Here is a 22,020-nt window from a genome sequence, read left to right on the forward strand (position 1 = left end):
TCATCCATCGATCAGGATCAGGGCCCTGAACCAGACTAAGGCCCTAATCCGGTTTCATCCTCACTTCCAGAGGGTCAAAGTGTTTCCAGGCACTTCCACCACCAAGATGTGTTGGATTTATTTTTTTTCTAATCTTGTAAAAGTTTCACTTTATTTTGACTTAATAATTGAAATTAAAATTAGGTTCAAATGTGGTTCACATCACTTTCCTCTTTTAATAAGCTGTCAAATCAATAATGTAATCAGCTTTGGAAATTGGCTTGTGGACCATCCGTTGCCCCTCTCCGGCCGAATCTGTAGCTCAGACTCTTGAAATCCAGGGCTTGTTCACGCAGCAACGATTTTAAGTGAAGAGCCAAAGCTTTCGTCGTGTTTTAGGTTTTCTGTTTACTGTTTTACTATGGTGTCGACAGTTCTTCTGCACGTGTGTGAATGGACATTAGGAATAATGTTTCCTCCAAAGTATCAGGACTCTGAGGTCATTTTCTCCAGGAATTAGTCGTTTTTTCAGCTGACAGTCGATTCTAATAACAATCCGACTTGGTCAAACACTAAACTGTAATCTGATCCCCTCCGTGAGATGATGCCTGTTTTAACAACCAGCCTGAAAGTGGCCTCAACCCACAAAGGCAAGTACAAAGAAAAACACTGGTCTTATCTGTGGATCTGCTCCCGTGATGTTAGCTCACTTTTTGATGAAGCACCTGAGCTGCTCGCGGAGCCCCGCATAAAGAACGCGCCGACAAAAGAGCCTTAATGGCTTTTAACAGATTCTCAGCGAGAGAAAGTGGGTGAGAGCATTTTTCAAGGAGGCCGTGAAAGGATCGGGCGCGTTCACTCTCGGAGAGAATGGGAAGCCATCAGGAGGCCGAGTCTGTGTCACCGTTTCCAACAGCCGCTTGATAAAAAGGTTACGAACACTCATATCGTCAGGGTGACTCCGTATATACAGTGGATTTCTCCGAGCATCAATTAGTCACACGTCGGCTGGCTGTGTTTCATTTCGCTCAAACACAAGCCCGCGCGTCTTTTCAAGGTTGGAATTGTTCACACTTTCTTCGTCGGACCACCTCCTCTGAGAGGATCCGTCTGGGTTCGGGGTCACCGCTGGGGTCAAGCGCTCGGTTCCAGATGGGAGTCATTTTACAATAATCCTGTGACAAACCCGCTTTGACTTCAAGCTGTGGACGAGTGAGAGAAGCAGCTGAGAGAGGGGCCGACGATACCTGCCGCATCTGAAAGCGATCAGTCCAGGAAACATGAATCTCAAGGTTGCACGTGCAGCGGTTTGATCTGCCAGCCTGTTTTTAGCCTTTCAAGTCTTCGGGTTGGAATAATGATGATAGACTTTATTAGCTCCCGCGGCACAGGGGAGGTCAGGAGGTCAGGCCGGGCGGCGGCTCGGCTGGAGATCGGTAGCGGTTCTGAGAGGTCCGCACAAGGACACGGAGCAGCGTGAGCCTTCGTTTGGTTGCATGATGGAAGACCTGCCGCTGTTCGTTTTGACTACAAAACACCAAAACGTCAGACCAATGTCTGTTTGGCAGAATATTAATATTACAATTTGGAATTCATTTAACATCATCACCTTAACTGTTTAATAACTACAAGCCATAATATAATAAAGAGGACTTTATTATTTGGTAATGTCTGTTTTTATTTTGAAGTTTTCCTGTAGATATAGTTGAAGGCATGGGAACTACGTATTAATTCATATTATGCAACATTATTTTTTTAATTATGGTTTTAACTTTTCTTTCTTATTGACTTTTACGTTTAAAATGGCCAAAGTTGTTATAAAATAGGAAGCCCATTGTTAGATTATTGGTCACTGCAAACATGTCACTTATTCTGTGCACCCTTTCTCCTTGTATTTGTTGGAAGATATGTGTGTATGTATCATCAAACTGTATAATATCTATGAACTCTGAGCCTAATCATTGCATCAGTCCTTTCTGGTTTTGCAGATGCACCCATTTTCAACTCGTCAGGGCGAGATTTCCCCCTGACATTGTGAGAATCTCCATGAGGAGGAGCTCTGTCGAACTGGCATGGAGCGTTCGAAACCTGTAAAATCACCCAAATTTACGCACACAGATGACCGGAAACCGCCCGAATTTCAGAACCCACGTACAAAACAAGGTTTTATATTTCGAGGACGAGAGCAGTTGCCGGGGAAATGAAACAGTCTCTTATTGTGAAGGGCTTCTCCGGATCTGTTTGCTCCTCAATCCCTCCGCCCTGACTCCGTCTCCCTCCGCCTGTCCACCTCGACAGCATGCAAATTGCCGAGCAACTCCAATATATCGCAGATTGCTTAAGTACGCAGAGCGCGCGGCGCGGCGCGAGAGCGGGGCAGCTGGTGCGCGCTTTTCCCGTCTCCCAAGCGGACTGTTCAGAATGGAAGGAACGCCTGAGAGTGATTACAACTCCGCCGCATCCCTGCAACTTAAACCCTTCAATTAATCTCGGAGAAGGGGGGAGTGTGTGTGTGTGTGTGTGTGTGGAGGCTGGAGGGAGAGCGGGGCTGCTGCGCTCATCATCCCGGGACCGGAGTGACACCGCGCCGCACCGCAGCGCGCCGGGATCATCCAGGACGAGACGAGCCCCGTGAAGTTTTTTTTTTTTTTTTTTTTTTTTTTTGGCTTTTTTTCTTCTTCTTTTCCGTTCAAGGCGAGAACTGTGAAAGCCTGTTCAATGCGTCGCCTCCTCGCACGCGCACATGGACTGGTGAAATTTGGACTAACCTGCGTCTTTTGTCACCGGTTGTAGTCGGTAAGTAAAGAACCGGCGTCGACCATGACTCGTTTGTGCGTCTGTTCACCTCCAGAATCTAATCTCATAATGTGAGTGGTTACTTCTTTTTCTCCCTCTTGGCACTCGTGCGCGTTTCTCTGTAAAGGTGACGAGGAATCCAGGTGTCCGGGACGGGCAGGTTCCGACTGGTTTGAAGTATGTTACTGTTGGAAGTCTTGACTTTTACGCGCGGCGCGCCCTGATAAATCAACGTACACATCATGCGTCGCCAGCATGCATTCACGAGAGGATCAGCAGTGGAATACACACGCGCGCGCGCGCGCGCGCACTCACGAGAAGAGTGCACAGGCTTGCGGGGAGGGTGAAGGGGACCTGGAGTTTTCCTGAGGGGGCTCCATTACCTCCAGCACACCTGGCTGCCTGCCACACGCAGTTACTGTATCCCACAGCGCCGCGCTGCCTTATGGTAATCCGGGCTGGTGTGCAGACACCCTGCCTCTCGTTACAGCCCCGAAACTTCGCTTTAAGTGGCGCATTTTTTTTTTATTTATTTTTTTTTTTTTTGCGGCATCTGCACTTTTAACTGATTGCTATACCTGATATTTTCGTCCTCCCCTGGCCACTCCAGTTTGACATGTAACCACAGCTAAATATAGTTATTGCGCATGCATGGCTGAGGTTCCTCCTTCCTGCTTTATCACAGGTGTATTTTCTTTTTTTAATAGGGGGAGGCCTTGCGTCACGCTTTGCGGCAGCCAATCGCACAGCTTCCGCACATTATCTCATTAGGTGTAGTATTGTTAACACTGCTGGCCCTGCTGGATCTCCGCTGATTAAATAAATCTGGGCTAAATTTTGCACCTAATTTAATCGGTTTGCACTTTGTCCCGGCGCAGAGTCAGCATTTTACTTTCTCTTCAATTAGACAAAGAGGTTACAGTCTAATTAAGTGCACATTAATGAGCAAAGTGGTGTCCAATTAGCTTTAAGTTGCACATGGCATAATTGAGTCCTGATCCCAATTTACTGCATGGCTGAATCGGTGGTTAACAGTGTGGATGTAGGCACTGAGTAGCTTCAATGTATAGACTTTTATTTAACGCTCCTGGACGGGGGATTAATTAACGGTTGGTGAGTTTTGGGGAGACGCAAAGGTAGTGTGGCTAATTGAGGAAATAAAGCACAATGGTGAGGATTCACAGGCCTTGCTTTTTGTGTTTTTTTTTTTTTTTCCAGGGGAAAAAAAACAAAAAGCCCTCACTGTTTACTTGTTGTGGATATCAGTCGGTGCAGTGGAGCTTTAGACCCGCACTGAACAAACTGTTTGCAACCGAGAGAAGCACAAATATGTGTTTGAATAGGTGTTGTACGGCGTAAAGCGGCCAAAGGAAATTGGCCTGACAGGTGCGAGCAGCCTGCAGATTTCCAGCATCAGCTCAGGCGGGAGGCAGAGCTGCAGGCCCGGTGGAAGAAGGCACGGCGGAACTTTATTAATGCACGCTATTTCCAGACGGAGAAATCCTGCAGATAAATTGGAGAAACTTGCGGAAAGGAAGTAGGCAGCACGAGCCCACAGCATGTTGAATCAGTCAAATATATATATATATAATAGAAGGAAGAACAAGGGGCAAGAGAGTTGAACTATCTCTTGCCTCTTGAGTGGGCGGATGTCATAATTATCATTTCTCCAGGATTGCGGTGGAGGGCCGCGGGCGCTGGCAGGATCTCTGCAGATATGTGGGTGTAGCGGTGGTGTCGACCCTGTAGGGCAAGCCACATCACTTCCAATACAGAGGAAAGAGGGACAAGTCCCACCATAATTGGTGCCTGGGAACAGTGCAGGGCACTCGGGGAAGCTGATAGACGGTCAGGGCAAGAGAGGGAAACTCTGTGTGTGTGTGTGTATGTGTAAACAAAGAAGAGAAGCACACACACACACACACACACACACACACACTCAGGGGGCTCTAATCTGCGATCCCATGTCAGGCTGAAATGAAACGACCCCTCCACTGGACGCAACAAGTCTCACTATCTTACATCTTCCGTCTCGGCCTCCTTCTAATTCTCTGTTTCAGCCCCGCGAGCCAAAAGGCGGGCCCGGCTTTTGCGTATCGGCGGACGGCACGCCATTGTTGGTGTGTGACCTCTGAGGTGAGAGGGGCAAAAAGGCAGGAGACGAGTCTGTTGCTACTTCCTGCTCATAAAGACACAGGGTAAAAATCAATCGTCGGGTTATATAGTGGGAGAAAATGCTCTTTCGTGGTTTTTTTTCAGGCGCTACATTCTCAAAAAGATGCTCGAGCTGAGTGTGAGTGTGTGTTAGTTGACAGACCACACTACCCATCCAGTCCTGTGTACGCTTAAGCCACTCTTTCTGCCGTGCCGCTTCTGACCAGGGGTGTGTTATCTCACAACACGTGGAAGAAAATAGCCTCTTTCAGCTCGTCCTATAAACCTCCCTGTCAGGAGGAATATAGGCGCTGGGAGCTCCAGGCCAGTGGATCTCTTATTGGAGTCTGGCGAGTCAATAGAGTCCTTGCAGGGCTTTTCAATATTGTTTTTTTTTTTCCCTTCTCACCCCGACTTGGAGCCTTGGCAACCAGAAGCAAGCCTTTACAGTCTTTCTCGACACACCAGACTCATGATCTGCCTCTGAGGTCATGGAAGAGCACAGCAACATGGTTTTCTGGTTGTTTTTTTGAGGCGCTGGGCCTTCAGTCTGTCCATTTCCACAAAATTTCTCATGAATATTGATAAAATCAGTCGTCGGGAGCGTGACGTTGTTGGTTGCGTTGGGCTGTGGTCCACCAAAAGTGCTCAGTGAGCAGATTATTTAGGACAATAAACACCCCGCTGCCTTTGTTTGAGACGCAGCCCTCCCTGCCGGCGTGGCATGTGACGTGCGTTGCGCAGCCTTCCTGCTGCCTGTGTTGCCTGTAAATACATTTAATCCTCAACATTTTGTTATGGTTTGAAGCGTTTCTGAGGCACTTGGCCTTTAAAAAAAGACCAAAAAAAAAAAAAAAAAAAAAAAACCCACAGGCTTTATATTGTACTTCTCCTCCTAAGTATGCGCTCAGGATGCTGCCCAGCTACTTTTGCCTCCCCTCAGTGGCTTTCCCGCTTAATTGGTCTTGAAAGGCCTTGTTCAGTCGGACGGTGCAGGTCACCTCAAACCTTCTGTAGCTGTTAAGTCATCAGACTCTCAATTAACTCCACCACAGCACCTGATTTAAAACTGTACTGGCCAACAAAAAAAAAAAAAAACAGGTCTCTGAATTTGCATCAAAGTTGCTGTCTTAAGTGTTGAGACAAGGCTTTTATGTTCACTTGTTATGAGGCTTTTATAACTCTCCCTACTCCTCACTTGTGTTATGTAACCTGAAACCAAGCTGAACCACATACTTCTTTATTTATTGAGCCAAATTTGTGGGATTATTCACCGTCATGTACTATATTTAGTGAGTAATTAAGTGTCTTCTGCAAATTAACATACGGACTTGACATCTGTCCTTCTTTAGACCATTTTAGAAGGCTGACTGGAGCCAAGCCGCTGTGGAAGAGAGTCCTTTCTGTTCATCAATCCCGAAGCTCTGCCTCCCGTCTGTGCATCCGATACCCACTGTTCCAATGAGTCTTGTTATTTCCTTCGGCTCAAGGCTGGATTTCCTTCAGGCGAATTTGCATCAGTGTGCTCGGAGTGTCAGATGGGTGGAGTTCTCAGTTCGGCTGGCTCTGCATCATAAAGCAACTTATACTGATCCCAGAATGACACGGGAATGAATTATGGAAGTGTCTGGCGAATAAATAGGGAGCGGGCAGAGAACAGAGAGAGACAGAGAGAATGGGGCTACATGATCCAAGCAGTGATTTCTCTCTCTTCCTCTGACAGATAAAACTTGCCGGCGCACGTTTTCCAAAACAGAAAGAGGCGGCATGTGACTCTGCGCTAATCCTGTGTGCTGCTATAACTTTTTCTTTAACCCCCGGAGACGTGGAGTAACACTTACACAACCTTGACTCTAGAGACTGATGCAACGGCAACACGTTTCAGAAGATTTCACGACTTTAAAAGCCTCGGATTGCTCTGTGATCTGCAGTAACTCGTAGTGTGAGGGAAGGGAAACCTTTTGCATTGGACTTGAAACCGCCTCCAGTGGACACATTCAAATTCATCCCCCGAGGAGTTAAGTGGTTTGACCTTGGCGCTTGAGAAAAATTTGTATATGTTTTGGATGAGTTATCCCAAAGGTAATCCTCAGGGCTTGAACCCGGGACACCTGGAGTTTGGATACTTCCCATATCTGTTTCACTGAGAATATGGACTGGGAGTCATGGCTCTCTGTGATTGTCGATCAATATCCCGGATGAACAGAAGGGTTATCGTGTAAACTGTGCCTTAGCCATAACAGTTGTGTTATATTATTGATCTGTGACGGCCTACCTGTGGTCTGAGATCCTCCTCAGAGAAGGCGTCAAGAGGCTTGAGTTTTGGCCATCTTTCACTGTCATAAGAAGACGCTTTGTGGACGCAGTCCAGATTGGGAAATCTCAAAATTTTAAACATATCCTGCTGAAAACACATCTATCTTTTGTCATTTTCTGAGGCTTTTCCCAGTTAATTGTCACCTGAAAGGATCCCATTCAGCTGTTACTAATGATCGCAGCCACGAGCAGCTGTGGTCATAAAACAAACAGCTCATGACTTTGCGGTAAGCTCGTCCAATTAGTAAACTCAGCAGAGTCCTCCCGGAGAACCGTAGGTGTGCATCGGAATACAATTATCACCTTTTTGATAGAGAACGCTGCAAAACAACCCTCATGCCTCGGTAATCGCTCGCAAAGCGGCAGCGTTTATTGGTTAGCGTCGTTTTATGTTTTTAGCACTTCTGTTAGAGGCACGTTTAAAACCATCGCCAGTGGATAAACTGTTGTCATACGTCTTTTTTTAATGCCAAATTATGAAGATTTAGTTCACCAAATGGTGCGTTTTAATTCACGGCCCAGGCAACACAAGTTGTGATTAACGTTGTTCGCATTGTTGCCTGCTTCACAGAATGTTCTAGGTGGCGCCCCGTCTTTTGTTTACCCTCTATCAGCTGGTCCGACTACCTATATTATGTGGCTCCGCTGAGACTGAGGGCTTTTTTCTTTTTTTTTTTGTATCAGATGGCTGATCTTCACCTATTTCTGGAGTGAGTCATAAGACTGTCATTACCATTAGCCCGTGGCCTTTTTCTTTTCACTGTGGGTGGATACTTCTCTTTAAACGGCCGATTGAGACGAGATAAAGATCAAAAAGTGATGAGAAAGAACGCGCTATTTAAAGGCGAGGAATGAGTGCTTGCAGGCTCTTCCACAATAAAAGATTGACACAATTTTGCAGAAGTACAAATATGGATTCTCTGCAACAGCTATGCTTATTTTGTTTTGTTTTTTTTTTTAATGTTTGCTGTTTCTGAATTGAGTATTCTGAACAAATTTATCTACAGTTTGCCAGTCTTGCTGGTGAGTCACTCTTGAATAAAAAGTGTCCCTTTCGCTGTCTCTCTCTGTCTGTTATTTATTTATTTATTTATTTTTTTTTAAAGGGACAGTGACTGGAAATATACATGTGTTTGGTGCAGATGGGTCTCCTTACAAAACACACCTCGACTCCACTGTATACACGGCATAATATGCCCGCTCATTTCTAGGGGAACTAATTACTGCGCATTAGTTAAACAGACCATTTGAAATGCAAGCCTGCTAAATCACGCTCGCCAGCGGAGCCGAGCCACCGCCCCCCCCTCCTCCCCTTCCCCTCTCCACACAGCCTTTGTGTTCTATTATTAGTTCTATCATGCATATGTTCTCTATCAGAAATTAAGGCCCACCAGCGGAGAGCTGTAAATGAGGCCGGCTGCAGAGAAGTCGAGTCGGTTCTGTCGTCAAATACGTGCAATGTGCAGGAGATGGGGGGGGGCGGGGGGCCACGAGCCGTCGCCCGAGGACGTGTGCTCGCAACGCGGCCAAAAGGATCTTGGTTTCAGCATGGCCGAGCAGCTGGTGGAGAAACTACGGGTGGCTGAAGTCCAACAACACCTACCCGAGTGGAAAACTGCGCTTGTTTCCTTCCTGTAAGCCACACAAGTTTTTGGTGAAGTTCCGCTGGCCTCTGCAGAAGTCTTCTCACGCCGCACCTCCAGAGAGCGCCGGGAGTGAAGTGTCAAAGCGTTTGATCGTCACGCGCGCGCGCGGAGCTTTTTTACACATCTGTTTGTGCGGGCCTGACGGCGGAGCTCGGGCTTCGGTGAATTAAAACCCCACTCTTTCAACCTCCCCTTCTTGTCAGGATCCATTAATCACCGCAGCTGCAGGTAACCTCGCGAGTGGGAGCGCCGAGGTCACTCACGCTGGGGCGACTGTGAGGCTTTTTAGAAAAACAACTTTCAGAAAACAAATATTCGGCGCTTCTCCATGAGATCAGTTGAAAGCACAAGATGACTTTTATCGGTTTTGACTGAGTTGGGGAGAACGGTTGTATCTGCTGGGTGCCACTAGGGATAACAAGCCTTTCGTACTTGTACGTCAAGTTGCCTCACGCTATGGAAAAAGGAATTAAGGCTTTTGCCTTATGGGCTATTTGTGGCTCCAGCATGCTTTACTTACTTTGACAGTGACAAGGACAGAACATGACTATAGCTACGTCCATATTATCTAAAAATAATATTCTGAACCGTCAACCGGAAAGTGTGCACGCCACTCGGCGCAGCTCAGATCTTTATCTGCATCGTGTCGATTTACTCCAGCGTACGACGGACGCGTTTGCGATATCAGCGCGCCAATTCGGCAGATCTCCTGCTTGTGAATACGTAGAAGTCGGCATGCAGGCGTCTGTCGGAGTCGGGCGGCGTTATTGTCCGACCCCAAGCATCCGTAATGAAAACGGGATCCGGTAGCCGGGGAGAAGTCGTCAACAACACGACGCGTTTGTCAGTGTCGGAGCAATTATGAGTTCCCTTAGCGGGGGTTGCACGCTGCGTGTTTACCAGCAAAGATTTGTACCACATAGACAAGTCGTGACAGTTAATCTAATGCGGTGGGTCCAATTACGCCGGTTGGTGCTCAGGCAGGAAAATAAAGTGGAGTTAAGTAGAAAAATATAGTGCAGAACCTGAGTTTTTGTCTTGCTTGAAACATCCTCGAGCAGAAAAAAAACCCCCAAAAACACTGAATTATGAACATGCCCAAGACTTGCGGTTGAATCTGACCCCTGACCTCGCAGATGTTTGGCAAAGTTGAACTCCAGGTCAGTCTTACGAGCGCACGGCACATCCTGGACCAACGAGTCCTCAGTGTTCATGTTCTGGAGAGTTACGCCGCATACAAAAAGCCACATCAACATGAAAGGTGGTGTTATGCTCATGAGGAGAATCACTCGCGGGTTTTTCATGATATTATGAAACACTTCACTACGCTGGAACAATGCAATTTATTACAAATGAAGCATGAACTCGCTATTTATGGCCTCGTACGTGGACAAAGCCTATTGAGTCATAAATATTCCACCATCGTTTTTATGTTTCCCTTCACTTCTCTCCCCCCCCCGCTGTCAAGCTCTCCCTCAACTCCACTTCGTTTTTCTTCTGGTTTCATTTGATGTTGGAGGACGAGAAGGACACCGCCCGTACGCATGAGGAGAGATCTCGCACGGCTTCAGGAGATCCCTAATTGAATTGTCTGAGCAGCGAGAGATGCACATTTGAATCTGTTAAAAACAAAAAAAAACAAAAAAAGCAAAGACGAGCACCAACCGGTGAAGTGTTTGATCCTGCGCCCGTCACACTGCGTCCCCATGCAACATTGATTGGCTGAAAAATGGATCCGTTCGAGAAGTCTGTTTGAAATAAAGAAGAAAGACTGCCTTTCCATCCCTGCCGTCTGCAGTTATCATGCCGTATGAGATAGCGTCTCTTAGTAATGTCTTTATTTCAATAAATGGCGTCCTATGAGCCTTTGGGGTCGTGAAGGTGGGTGCATCAGGCCACCGCCACACTACCGAACAAGAAAATGTAGATAAACAACAAAAACTGAGGAGCCGTCGTGTTATCGCCGTCAAAACAGTACATATTTAATAGGGTTGACAAATTATGTTTTGATGTTTCGTTATATTTTGCCAATTTCTCTTCCAGCGATAAACGGGAAGCTTGTAAACAATCTAATGTGTCTATTTTCAACACTGATAATTGAAGAAAGGAAACTTTTGTTTATTTTAGCCACCATGTGACTTTTTTACTTTTGGAATTGTATATTTCAGACGGTGTGTTGGGAAACCGCTGTTCGGCTTTATGGTACAAGTTGCAAAGGACTTGCTGTGATAAATATCATTATGTAATTTAAAAAAAATATAGACGATGTCACTATGATTTCACTGACAGCGAAAGCATCACAATATATAGCAATTTACAATATACAGGTCCCAAAGGGCTGGTGGAAATGTACAAAATTCTACATGTTGGGCCCATCAGCTGGAGCCCTACTGCTCCAGATTGACTTTCACTTCTTGGTTTTGAACTTACTTCATACTTTATGGCAACAGGCCAAACAATTAGAGGCATAAAAGCATGGTTGAATAAATAAAGGAAGCTACTGAAACTCTGCCTTTGGGACCCCACAGAGGAGGCCTATGATAAAATACATAAATAATAATAATAATAAAAAAAAAACAAAATCCAAGGTGGCACAATTGCTTCTTGGTAAAAGTGGGTCCAAAAGAGAGAGCACACTGTTTTTTGGAAGTGTACACGTCACAGCACGAAGACATCAAGATTGCATTCTATGTTCTTTGGTAGTTTATCACAATTCAAATCGTGATCGCAACAACGGATAACGTTGCAAGATGTTTCACGATAAGTAGCCTGAGTTCATTTGAACTTGTTTGGTAAACATGATCTGAATCTCACCGCCTCGACATTTTTTGCTTTTGTAATCCGTTCGTGAGAAGATGCTCGTCATTCTGCAGATTTCTCAGCGGAAGCTGCCTCTACTCGGAGCGCCATATGTCCCTGCAGGCGATAGCACTCAGCTAATTATTGTCTTGAACCGTGTCGGACGTGCTGCTTCCCCCGTAGAAGTTCATCAGCGGAGGCATGAAGACATCATTCGTCCACTTGGGTCCACTTAAGTCGGTCAGTAGTTTGTCAGTGGTCTTTTGGCAAGGAGCGTTAAAAGATTATTCTTCTTAATTTACCTGATGATGAGGCTTTCATAGTGTGTGCGATATTTAAATCGATAGTCTGTGGAGTGAGGAGTCTTGATCAATTGTTACTGCAAAGTTACAAGAGACCTTGAGGTGCGTGTGCCAGAAAACCGAAAGAATATCGAACATTCTGTTGACTTGGTTTTTATCCTTTTTTTTTTTTTTTTTTATTCCGTACTTTTACCCAGAGGCACAAATATTGTATAAGGGCATGGTGAAACAAACAAAAAGCGAGAAAAAGAAGCAAAGTTGCAACTTTCGAGAATATTTCAGATCAGCTCTTTGCTTATGAGCGATATTTTCCTTCAAGCAGTCTGCTTATATCAATTATTTCAACCACTATCTACACTGTGCACCGTGGAAAGCATTACTCGCTGAAGGCAGCCGCGGACGCCCCCTCGATGTGCGTGCGCCGTGTCTCGCTACTTTCACCAGGGAGGAGGTTTTTCTTCCTCTAACATATGTCAAAAGAAGGTCGAGTGCTATTTGAGACATGTAACTCGTGAGTCAGAGGTTTCAGTCTCTGACAAACACACAGTGGGATCGGCTCAACTCGCCGTTGCCGGAGTGAAACTTTGTGGATTTTAATGGGACTGTTTGAACAGAAAACCACCTGTCAACTTTCAAGCGTTTGTTGAGAAAACTGTCACTCTGATACAGGGAAGTGATCAATAAATAATACTGCAGTCATGTGATTTCACACACAAATGGACTGATGGTTAATATTGTTTATTATCACTGAAGCTTTTGAATCGAGTGCCCCCCCCCCCCCCCCCCCCCCCACCCCTGTTATGTAATGTGAGGCTAGAAGAATGTTATCTATGTTCACATTAACTGTGATATTGTTGGGTTAAAGTGCATTCGTTAACAGCATTGCTGCATTTAGATGCCTGCAAAGTGAGAAGGGCATCGGTTCGGAACGTCATATTATTGACTTAGGAGTGTGCGAATGACAAGCTAACGGCTAACGGCTAACAATTCATTACCACAAAAACAGAAGAAATATAAATCACCAAGTTGTACTCGCACATTAAGCCAAAACCACAAATGAGTTGAGGGTTATTATCAATATTTTGAATTAGCTTTTGGAGTTTTTTGCTGTTTGCCACTGGCCAGCCATCCAGGGCAGCTATAAAATAGCTCGCTTCAAAAATTGATTGGTTCTGAAAAGTAAAATTTCAAAATGAGAGATGCTGGCACGATGATAAGACTTACAATCAATCCTCGAGTAATCTGAAAAAAACCCAACTTTATTATCTTTCATAAATGCTGACAGAATGAAAATGTACTTTATTATCTATGGAGTTACATTTCTGTTTTTAGCATACTGAGAAGTAGCACACTAAAAAGTCTTCACACGCTTCTCCACATTTAGAATTACTGGTTTATTTGTAGCGAGCAATCGACATTGACTAAGCTAAAAAGTGGTCTTTTTTTCACCTTTATTTGTAATTGGTTGGAGTTTTACAGAGCGCCGTTTCTTCTTGGAGCTGTTTGAAATTTCCCACTTTGCCGGGGGGAATATGTGAGGAACGTTCCCATTTCCCCACTTCTTCCTGAACGCCCCGTCATCTCTTGTATAATCAGTGAATATTTGATTGGTTCTTGATGTTGGGAAGATGTGGATCTTCCTAACAGTCCCATGAGAAGTGTTTTTATTTGAAGATGTAATCCTCAGCCCTGCGGTTCAGGCTTTATAAGGACTGTTTTTGCTTGTTTCGGTGTTTTTGGAGGTCAGCGCTGTTTTCAGGATGTGAGGCTGCACTAAATTTATGTTTCAGTATCATCCTCGAACTCTGGAATGTTTTCAGAACAGGGAAAAAAAAAAAAAAAACCTTTACTTTTTTCCCATTTATGTTCACAGAGTTAAAATATTCTAATGTAAGCAACAGAGCGCAAGTCTTGCCGGTGATATTCTTCCAGGAGTGCAGGTGTGGAGGCATAAATACACATTTGACATTAATTGTTGAATAAATTTCACACTGAACGGAACATGGAGTGCTGAGCAGTTTGGGGTGAATGCATGTTCTACTGAATGCGTAGTTCGGGCACAACAGGAATTCACCCCCCCCCCCCCCCCCCCCCCCCCCCCCCAGGTTGAAAAAAACCGACTTCGCTCATTTTCAGACATGCAGGGAGAAAACTGCTTTTACATCAACTGACTTTTTTTTTTGCTTTTTCGAGTGACTCACACTGAGTAAGTTTTAGTTCACATGAGTCCACATTGAAGAGGGCAAAGGAATGAAATGAGAAAGTCTTTTTCTTATTTTTAACTACCATTATCTTACTGTGAGTCACTGGATGGAGTCTTGCTCATCCTTTGAAATATATATTTACTCTCTGCTAAGATTCAGCATCCGAATAGAAACGGTTTCTCAGGATTTTCATTAGTAGGACGGGACACATTAATATGTACATTCCTCTAAAGCTACTAAATATAGGACCCTTTTTAGTGGGTGTTTGGAAATCTATCAGTTTAATAAGGCATGCGGGAGACAATGTTTGCCACTGCTATATATTTTTCATGCTTTTTTTTTTTTTTTTAACTATGTAAAGGCGTTTCTACATTGCACAAATGCTTTCTTCCGAGAGGACTGTGTCTTCTCTTCATGCATATAATCATCTCATAAATGTGATTTTACACTCTTTTAAGGCGCACAACAAGCAGAGTCTATAACACATGAAACTTGGATGACAGAGGCTGAGCAGTCATTCAAAGTCATATCAAAGCTCAAGCGAGTCTCTGTGATTTGATTTGTGTCTTCGTGACGTCCGAAACACGCACGTTTAACACTTCTTCTTCTGCCCCTCCCTCTCTCTCTCTCTCTCTCTCTCTCTCTCTCTCTCTCTCTCTCTCTCTCTCTGTCTGCAGATACCTCAGGCCGAAATGCTGCCCTGTGTCATTTTCCTCGGCTTGTTTCTCACCGCAGCCCGATCCCAAGACATCCAGCCCTCAGAGGCATCGTCCTCCATCAGCGAGTCTTGTGACTCCCTGTGTTCATGCGAGGGGAAAGATGGCGTCCTCCATCTCAACTGCGAGCAGAGGAACATCAGCAAAATCTCCCAAATCAGAGTCCCGTCAGGCGTGCCCTTCCACCTGAACCTTTACAAAAACGACTTGGTGGAGCTGCGCGCCGAGGAAATGGAAGGGCTTAAGAATGCCCTTTCGCTGCATATAGGGGGTAATAGCATACAAGAGCTGGAGCCGGGGGTCTTCAGCGCGCTCGGTTCACTGAAAAAACTGCACATAAATAGCAATTTCCTCGTCACTCTGAAGGAGGACACTTTTCAGGGCCTGGTGAATTTGGAGTTTCTCCAAGCCGACACGAATTTCATCCGGGTCATCGAGCCGGGGGCCTTCAACAAGCTGATTCGTCTCAAGGTCCTGATCCTCAATGACAATTCCATCGAGTTCTTGCCCAGCAACATATTCCGCTTTGTGCCCCTCACTCACCTGGACCTGCGGGGCAACAAACTGCAGACGCTGCCTTACGTGGGCTTTCTGGAGCACATCGGGCGGATCATGGAGCTCCTGCTGGAGGACAACGAGTGGGTCTGCGACTGTGACATTTTCCACCTGAAGATCTGGATGGAAAACATGAGGGCGCAGTCGGCCATCGGCGACGTGATCTGCACCACCCCGCATCACCTTAAAGGGACCATCCTGGCGAAAGTCAAACGGGACGTGCTCTGCCCGTCTCACGCCGACATCAACCTGGAGGAGCCTTCGAAGTCTCTGGATATGGTCGTGACTCCTTCCACCAAAGTGTCTCAGATTCCCAAGCTGACCGACGCCAAAGACGACGCCAGGGTGCCGACGCCGTCTCACATCCCTGGCAGTCCGTGCGTGGAGCACTGCTCCTGCCACAACCACCCCGTGGCTGGGTTTCTCATGCATTGCCAGGACCGAGGGATTCAAAAGGTGTCGGATATCGGAATCCTCCAGCAAAGCCCCACTAAGCTGGTCATGACAGGAAATATGATTCAGAGACTCCTGAAGTATGATTTTGTCACATACGACAGCTTAGAATTGCTCAACCTGGCCAACAACAGAATTGATTATGTTGATAATGAAACTTTCCTGAGCTTGAGCAGTTTGAAAAAACTGTACTTGAACGGCAACCGGATCGAGAAGCTGTTCTCCACCATGTTCGTGGGACTCCACAACCTGGAATACTTGTATCTGGAATACAACCTCATCAAAGAGATTGCCCCCGGCACTTTTAATCCCCTGCCCAACCTGAAGCTGCTGTTTTTAAATAACAACCTGCTCGGCTCCCTGCCGGCGCAGATCTTCCGTAACGTGCCCCTCGCCAAGTTAAACCTGAGGAAGAATCTGCTCATGCACCTGCCGGTGAGCAACGTGCTCGATCAGCTGGACTCGTTGGAGCAGATTTATTTGGAAGACAACCCCTGGGACTGCAGCTGCGACTTGCTCAGCCTCAAACAGTGGGTGGAGAAGCAGAGGAAGGACACGGTGGTGGGCTCCATCCTGTGTCACACGCCCAAGAAAGTGATGCAGGCGGAGCTGAGGAGCCTCCATCACGAGGCGCTGTGTCCCGGCTTAGGGACGTACCACCCGGCTGCAGGCGGGGAGGAGAGCGTGACGGCCACCGTGGGCCCCGATGGCAGCGACAGGAACGTTTTCCTCGCCCTCACGGACACGATCCCGCTCTCGGTGCTCATCCTGAGTCTCCTCGTGTTCGTCCTCATGATCATATTCTGCTCGGCCGGGCTGGTGGTGTTCGTGGTGCATCGGAGGCGGCGTCGGGCGAAAAGGAAGGCGGCCGAGGAGCAGCCGCGGGAGAATACCAGCAGCAGTTCGCCCTTACACCTCCACTACAGCATGTACGGACAGAAGACCACCCACCACACGCTGACGCAAAGAACGGGGTCCGCCACGCTGTACGAGGAACGCTCGCACAGTCCCATCGTGCAGATCTGCCGCAACCCCACCTACTGCTCCCAGCACAAGGACGCCGACCTGGATTACGGCGTGGACGAACCCAGCACCAAGCAGCCCCTCTGCCGGAGCATCATGGAGAAGGAGAACACGTCCCCGCTGACGGGCAGCTCCAAGTTCCGGCCCGCGGCCGGGGAGTGCCCGGCGGAGTTCGTCACGCTGGGGAATCCCAGCTCGCTGTACCGGAACATTCTGGAACGGGAAAAAGAGCTGCAGCAGCTCGGCATCACCGAGTACCTGCGCAAAAACATGCCTCAGCTGCAGTCGGCCGTGGACATGCAGGTCCCGGGGCACCAGGAGGAGCTGAAGCTCATGGAGGCGATCATGTACACGAGGCCGCGCAAGGTCATGCTGGAGCAAACTAAGAACGAGTACTTTGAACTCAAAGCGAACCTGCACACCGAGCCAGACTACTTGGAGGTTCTGGAGCATCAAACTGCATTTAACTGAGCTGAAACGGAAAAAAAGACAGCGATTATATATCGAGTTTGAACCAAGTGCCTTGTCCTGCCCTCTTCTACTTTACACAGTGTGAGATAGAATATATATACAGATTATATATATATATATTATATTATATCATGGGCACATGTGTTTAACTGTAGCACAGAATGTAACTGGTTGATTTCTTCTGTTGAAAGGTGCAACACATTGGGCCAAAATTTTTTTTTTTTTTTTTGGACCATTGATTAGATTTCCACAGCAGCCAAATGAATCGATCCCTACAGCACAGTCACTCCCAGTCCCACCCGCTCCTCTTATCTCCATCTTATAGGATGAAGCAGATATTCGAGAAGGAGCGAATTCCAATCACCGCTTGACCCAGAACTGCTGTTTTAATCAGCGTGACCTGATTACAGCCTCTGTCAACAAGAGCCAGCTGGAACGCTTTAAACCATAAATGCTCATTGTGCCGTACAGTCAGCAAATTGCCAACTTGTACATCGGATAAGCCAGTGGTCGGGGTTGGGCGACTGAGCAAACCTGCACGCTTGCAGTCAGAGGATCTATATTTATTTACAGCTGAGATTTCTATCTATTTTTTTTTTCCTTTCAGTCAGTTAAGTAGTGCACTTCGACTATATCCACAACTGTAACCTTGTACAAATGCATTGCACTAATCAAATGCCATAAGGTGGTGCATGACAATCAACAGAGTCCTGCTGAAACTTTTTTTAGTTTTTTTGATTTGTACCAGATGGAATGAGCCACTTGTGTGTGTGCGTGTGATCATTTTGTGTGTGTCTGTGTGTGTGTGTGTGTGTGTATGTGTGTGTGAGAGCGCGAGACTGTTTTTGATGCCACCCTTTCATGTCTTTTGAGTTTTGATGCTAACCTGTTAGCACGAGACGATGTGACGTCGGATCGCGGCCGCATTTCAGGAGTTACACAATTTACCGAGTCACAGACATCCAGAACAGTCCATGTAAGCACACACACACACTCTGTAGCTTTTCTACCTTACTTAGATTTAATTATTTATTCTGTATATTTTGTACATACCTCTGTTCCATTATCTCTTTTGGTTTTTGTGTGCCTTCAGTGCTGTACAGAACATAAACAGAAGTTGTAACTGAAACAGGAAATAAAGAATTGCAATATGAGTGAAAGCGGGGCAGCTAATTGGAGACAAGGTGATGTGTGTAAGTCGTGATCGGAAACCTCCTCTGCGCCGCACGTTCTCCCCGCTAATTGAGACGGCAGAAGAAAAGCGTTATCGGCCCCTTCCACAGTGCACATGCATACGTGTACAAACAGCATTCGCTTCTCTTCCTGCTGTGTGAATAATTTAGCCCCCCACGATGGCTTCGGCCTGGTCCTTAATCACACAACAGTGGCTGCAGGGTTTTCCGCCAGCCACAGTTTTCTGCGGGATTTTTTTTTTTTTTTTTTTTTTTCCGTTGCTGCCCTCTCTCCAGAGAAAACGACAGACCCTCGCTAATTCCTCCATTTTTTTTTTTTTTTTTGTCATCATTGATGCATGTGAAGTTTGCAGAGACACACACTTTGCCGTGCGGCATCCAGAGGTCCACGCACATGAATAAATAAATGTTTACAGATCTGCGGGCACACATCTTTTAATGCATGCAAACACACACACACACACACACGCACACACAGCGGGGAAGACAAATGATCTTCTGCAGCTTGATCCTGTGAGAGTCATAAGAAAAACGCCCCTCCAGAGGTGAGACGTCAGCAGAGTGCAGAGCGGCGTTCAGAGAGATTATTTACCTGCTTTCAAATCAAAGGGATTCACTCATGAACAAAAGCTCCCATCATGCAACGGCACTGACGAGTCTGGTCAAGAGAGAGGAAAGCCATTGCCTCACAAATCAAATAATTCAATGTGAAAATCAGAGCCTGGACTTACAGTGCTCTTTTGCGTCATGTCGTATGTTGTTTTTTTTTTTTTTTTTTTGGTTTTAAAATGTCAGGATGACCCAGTCTCCGGAACAGGATTCAGCTTGGAGGAATAATTCCATCTTGAAGAGAAGATGTTTGCAGGCTCGGGCTGCAAGGATGAAAGGAAAATTTATCTCGAGTACTCCATTAACGATACGGTGAATACAAGCATGTAATTTTGCTTCCTCCTTTTCTGATTTGGGCTTTTTTTTTTTTTTTTTTTGTAGATTTCCAGAAGCGGTGGTTCTGTTTTTGGGTCATTTATGTTGGATTTTTCCGCTTATGAGGCCCTGTTTACATGGCACACTTTTCAAGTGTGTTGTGTCAACGGACCCCCGAAAGACAAAGAAAATGCTCCATTATAGTGTGAAAAGTTTTAAACGGAGCCTGAATCCCGCCCCATGGCCACCAGATAGGGAACAATCACAGCTGGTGATGCTTGGTCTAGTGCAGGGGTCTGCTACCTTTTGGAGCAAAAGAGCTATTTTTGTGACTTTCCACTATGTCAAGTTGGATTGGAGTCATAAAGCACATTCAGTCTTTAAAATGAGACTAATGCAGCTTATGGAGTTTCATATATAGTTTTGATTCACATACAAAGACTGTATCTTAGGACACAGTTCAGAATAATGAACCTTAAAAAACATTTAACCAAATTTCCTACTTGATTTTAACAGTTTTGCGCCTCTTTTTAAGCTTTTTTGTTGACAGTTTTGAAATGTAGCTGTTTTAGCCGTTTTACCTCCTTTTCATCAGTTTTGCTTGTTTTTTCTAACCATGTCTAATTTTTTTTTAGAAACCTAGACATTTACCATTTTTTAAGCTGCTCTGTTTTCTTCTTTTCCCATTTCTTGTGGTTTTAGCTATTTTTCTCGTTTTTTGTTTTTTATTACTGTTTGAACCAAGATTGGCAAATCCTTTTGAATAGTACTGTGGTGTAACTACAATAAAGTAACTTCAATCTTCATTCACACGTTTGTTAATCCTGTGAAATATATAATTACACAAACACTGCGCTTGGTTATTTTAATGTGAAATTGAAAAAAAAAACAAACTGAAAACTAATGGGTAATGATTTTAATACAAGCAAAGCAGCTTACAAATGCAAATATTAGCATTTGTGTCCAATTCATTAGCGCAGGCGGTACTGCAGATGATATGTCAGCTTCATTGGCAGAAGTCTGAAAAATCTATATCGTGTCAGTAATTATTTATAAGAAGGTCTATCTGTTCCATCTCTCCTGCAGCCACAGGTCATTAATATTCATATTGGACAACGGCTCCTCTGGGCAACAATATCGATACAGCTCCGCTGTGTCCAAGCGATTCGCCCTTCGCTCTTTTGTTGTTTCAGGAGTCAATTAGTGCCCGGTGTTAACATTATTGAAGCCGTGGCGTTTTCCTCGGATTTAATTCCCGTTGACATTTGGTGAACGGTGACTGGCGGAGCTGCGGAATTATCGAACGCCTCGACCGTGATCGCAGGGAGGGCGAAAAGGCCTTTACGCAACCGGCGAATGTTCAGAAACTTGACTGAAGAGCGTCGACGAGGACCTGAAAGATTCTGAACGAGTCCGTCTGACTGTCCAGTTCCGTTCTGCCTTCCGGGCTGTGACAGGCCTCTTCCCAGCATGCACTGCAGAGGTGCCTGCCAGGTGACGCATTGTGTATTTGTAATACATCCAATGAGTCTTTTTGGGGGGGAAAGTTCTCCATTCTTTGAGAAAATAAGGAGAAAGTGAAGAGAAATTGATCCATATTATGTGTCCACATGCTGAGAATAGATGAAGCGTCGACTTTGTTCCTCCCCTGTCTGAGCCGTGGTCTGTTGTGGAGTTTTTACCCCGGGGTTGTTGGGCTGGCGCACAGTTTAAACACCCGAGTCGGTGACCCAGTTTTCAACATCAGAAGTATTCAGTCATGGGATATTTTGTGTTGGATCTTTTGTTGCCTCTCAGGTATGGTGGATAAAAACAGCATGAATGGGTTCGGGAATAAAATCCCTCAAACCTAAAACATCCATTGACAAGGTACTTGTGAATTTTCTGGGTCTGGTTTTTTTTTTTTTTTTCTTTTTTTCATGAATTCTTTCTGGTCGATTTGTATGTCTGAGGTGTATTTTTCAGTGAAATTGCAAAACTTTTGTTACATTTTTGGGGGGTCTGTATATTGAATCCACTGAAACTCAGGAAGCAGAGTGTGTGTGGGGTCACTCAGAATCCGGTGCGCTGATTTCTGCGTCCGTTGATCACAGAGGGTTGTGAGAGTTCGATGGGGCTGTTCGATCTTCTTTGAGCAGGCTTTGACTGTTTTCAACAGGCGATTTCTGTTTTGCAGAGTGATAAGAGACAAACAAGCAGATAAAGGAAAAGGTTGTGACCTTTTCAATAAAAGAAAAATAGAATGTCATGGAATCACAACAGCAGCGATGGTTTTGGAAAAAGAAACAGACAACGGTACTCTCAGCAACAACCGGACAATCGCACGAGCAGAAATTATCCTGTTTTCATAAGAAGAACGCCGCAGCAGCAGTAAAACGCCCTGCACAGCTCAGTTTGAGCTTGAGTGGACAAACCTCGTAAAGAAATAGAGCAGTGAATTCTTAAAACTGCAGATACGAGCTTTTATTTTAGTCCCAAGACTCTAAATT

General features: G+C 45.6%; 1 protein-coding gene across 2 annotated transcripts; it reads left to right on the forward strand.

Moving 5' to 3' along the window:
- The first annotated feature begins 2,266 nt into the window (after positions 1-2,266).
- On the forward strand, positions 2,267-20,334 carry slitrk6 (SLIT and NTRK-like family, member 6). Of its 2 annotated transcripts, none has more exons than XM_030086260.1 (2): positions 2,267-2,775; positions 14,874-20,333. In XM_030086260.1, exon 2 carries the CDS (start codon positions 14,889-14,891, stop codon positions 17,412-17,414), a length of 2,526 nt encoding a protein of 841 aa, XP_029942120.1. In that variant the 5' UTR covers positions 2,267-2,775; positions 14,874-14,888; the 3' UTR covers positions 17,415-20,333. The 2 variants fall into 2 exon arrangements, with proteins under 2 accessions (XP_029942120.1, XP_029942119.1); XM_030086259.1 differs by lacking the exon at positions 2,267-2,775 and adding an exon at positions 11,788-11,930 and having other exon boundaries at positions 14,874-20,334.
- Positions 20,335-22,020: the final 1,686 nt, after the last annotated feature.

The sequence above is a fragment of the Salarias fasciatus genome (genome assembly GCF_902148845.1).
Source record: "Salarias fasciatus chromosome 23 unlocalized genomic scaffold, fSalaFa1.1 super_scaffold_20, whole genome shotgun sequence".
In the NCBI taxonomy this organism is placed as follows: Eukaryota; Metazoa; Chordata; class Actinopteri; order Blenniiformes; family Blenniidae; genus Salarias; species Salarias fasciatus.

Coding starts and splice junctions, on each gene's coding strand:
- slitrk6 (XM_030086259.1), top strand. CDS start 11,892: ATGAAGACATCATTCGTCCACTTGGGTCCACTTAAGTCG. Junction 11,931..14,873: donor ACTTGGGTCCACTTAAGTCG/GTCAGTAGTTTG, acceptor CTCTGTCTGCAG/ATACCTCAGGCCGAAATGCT.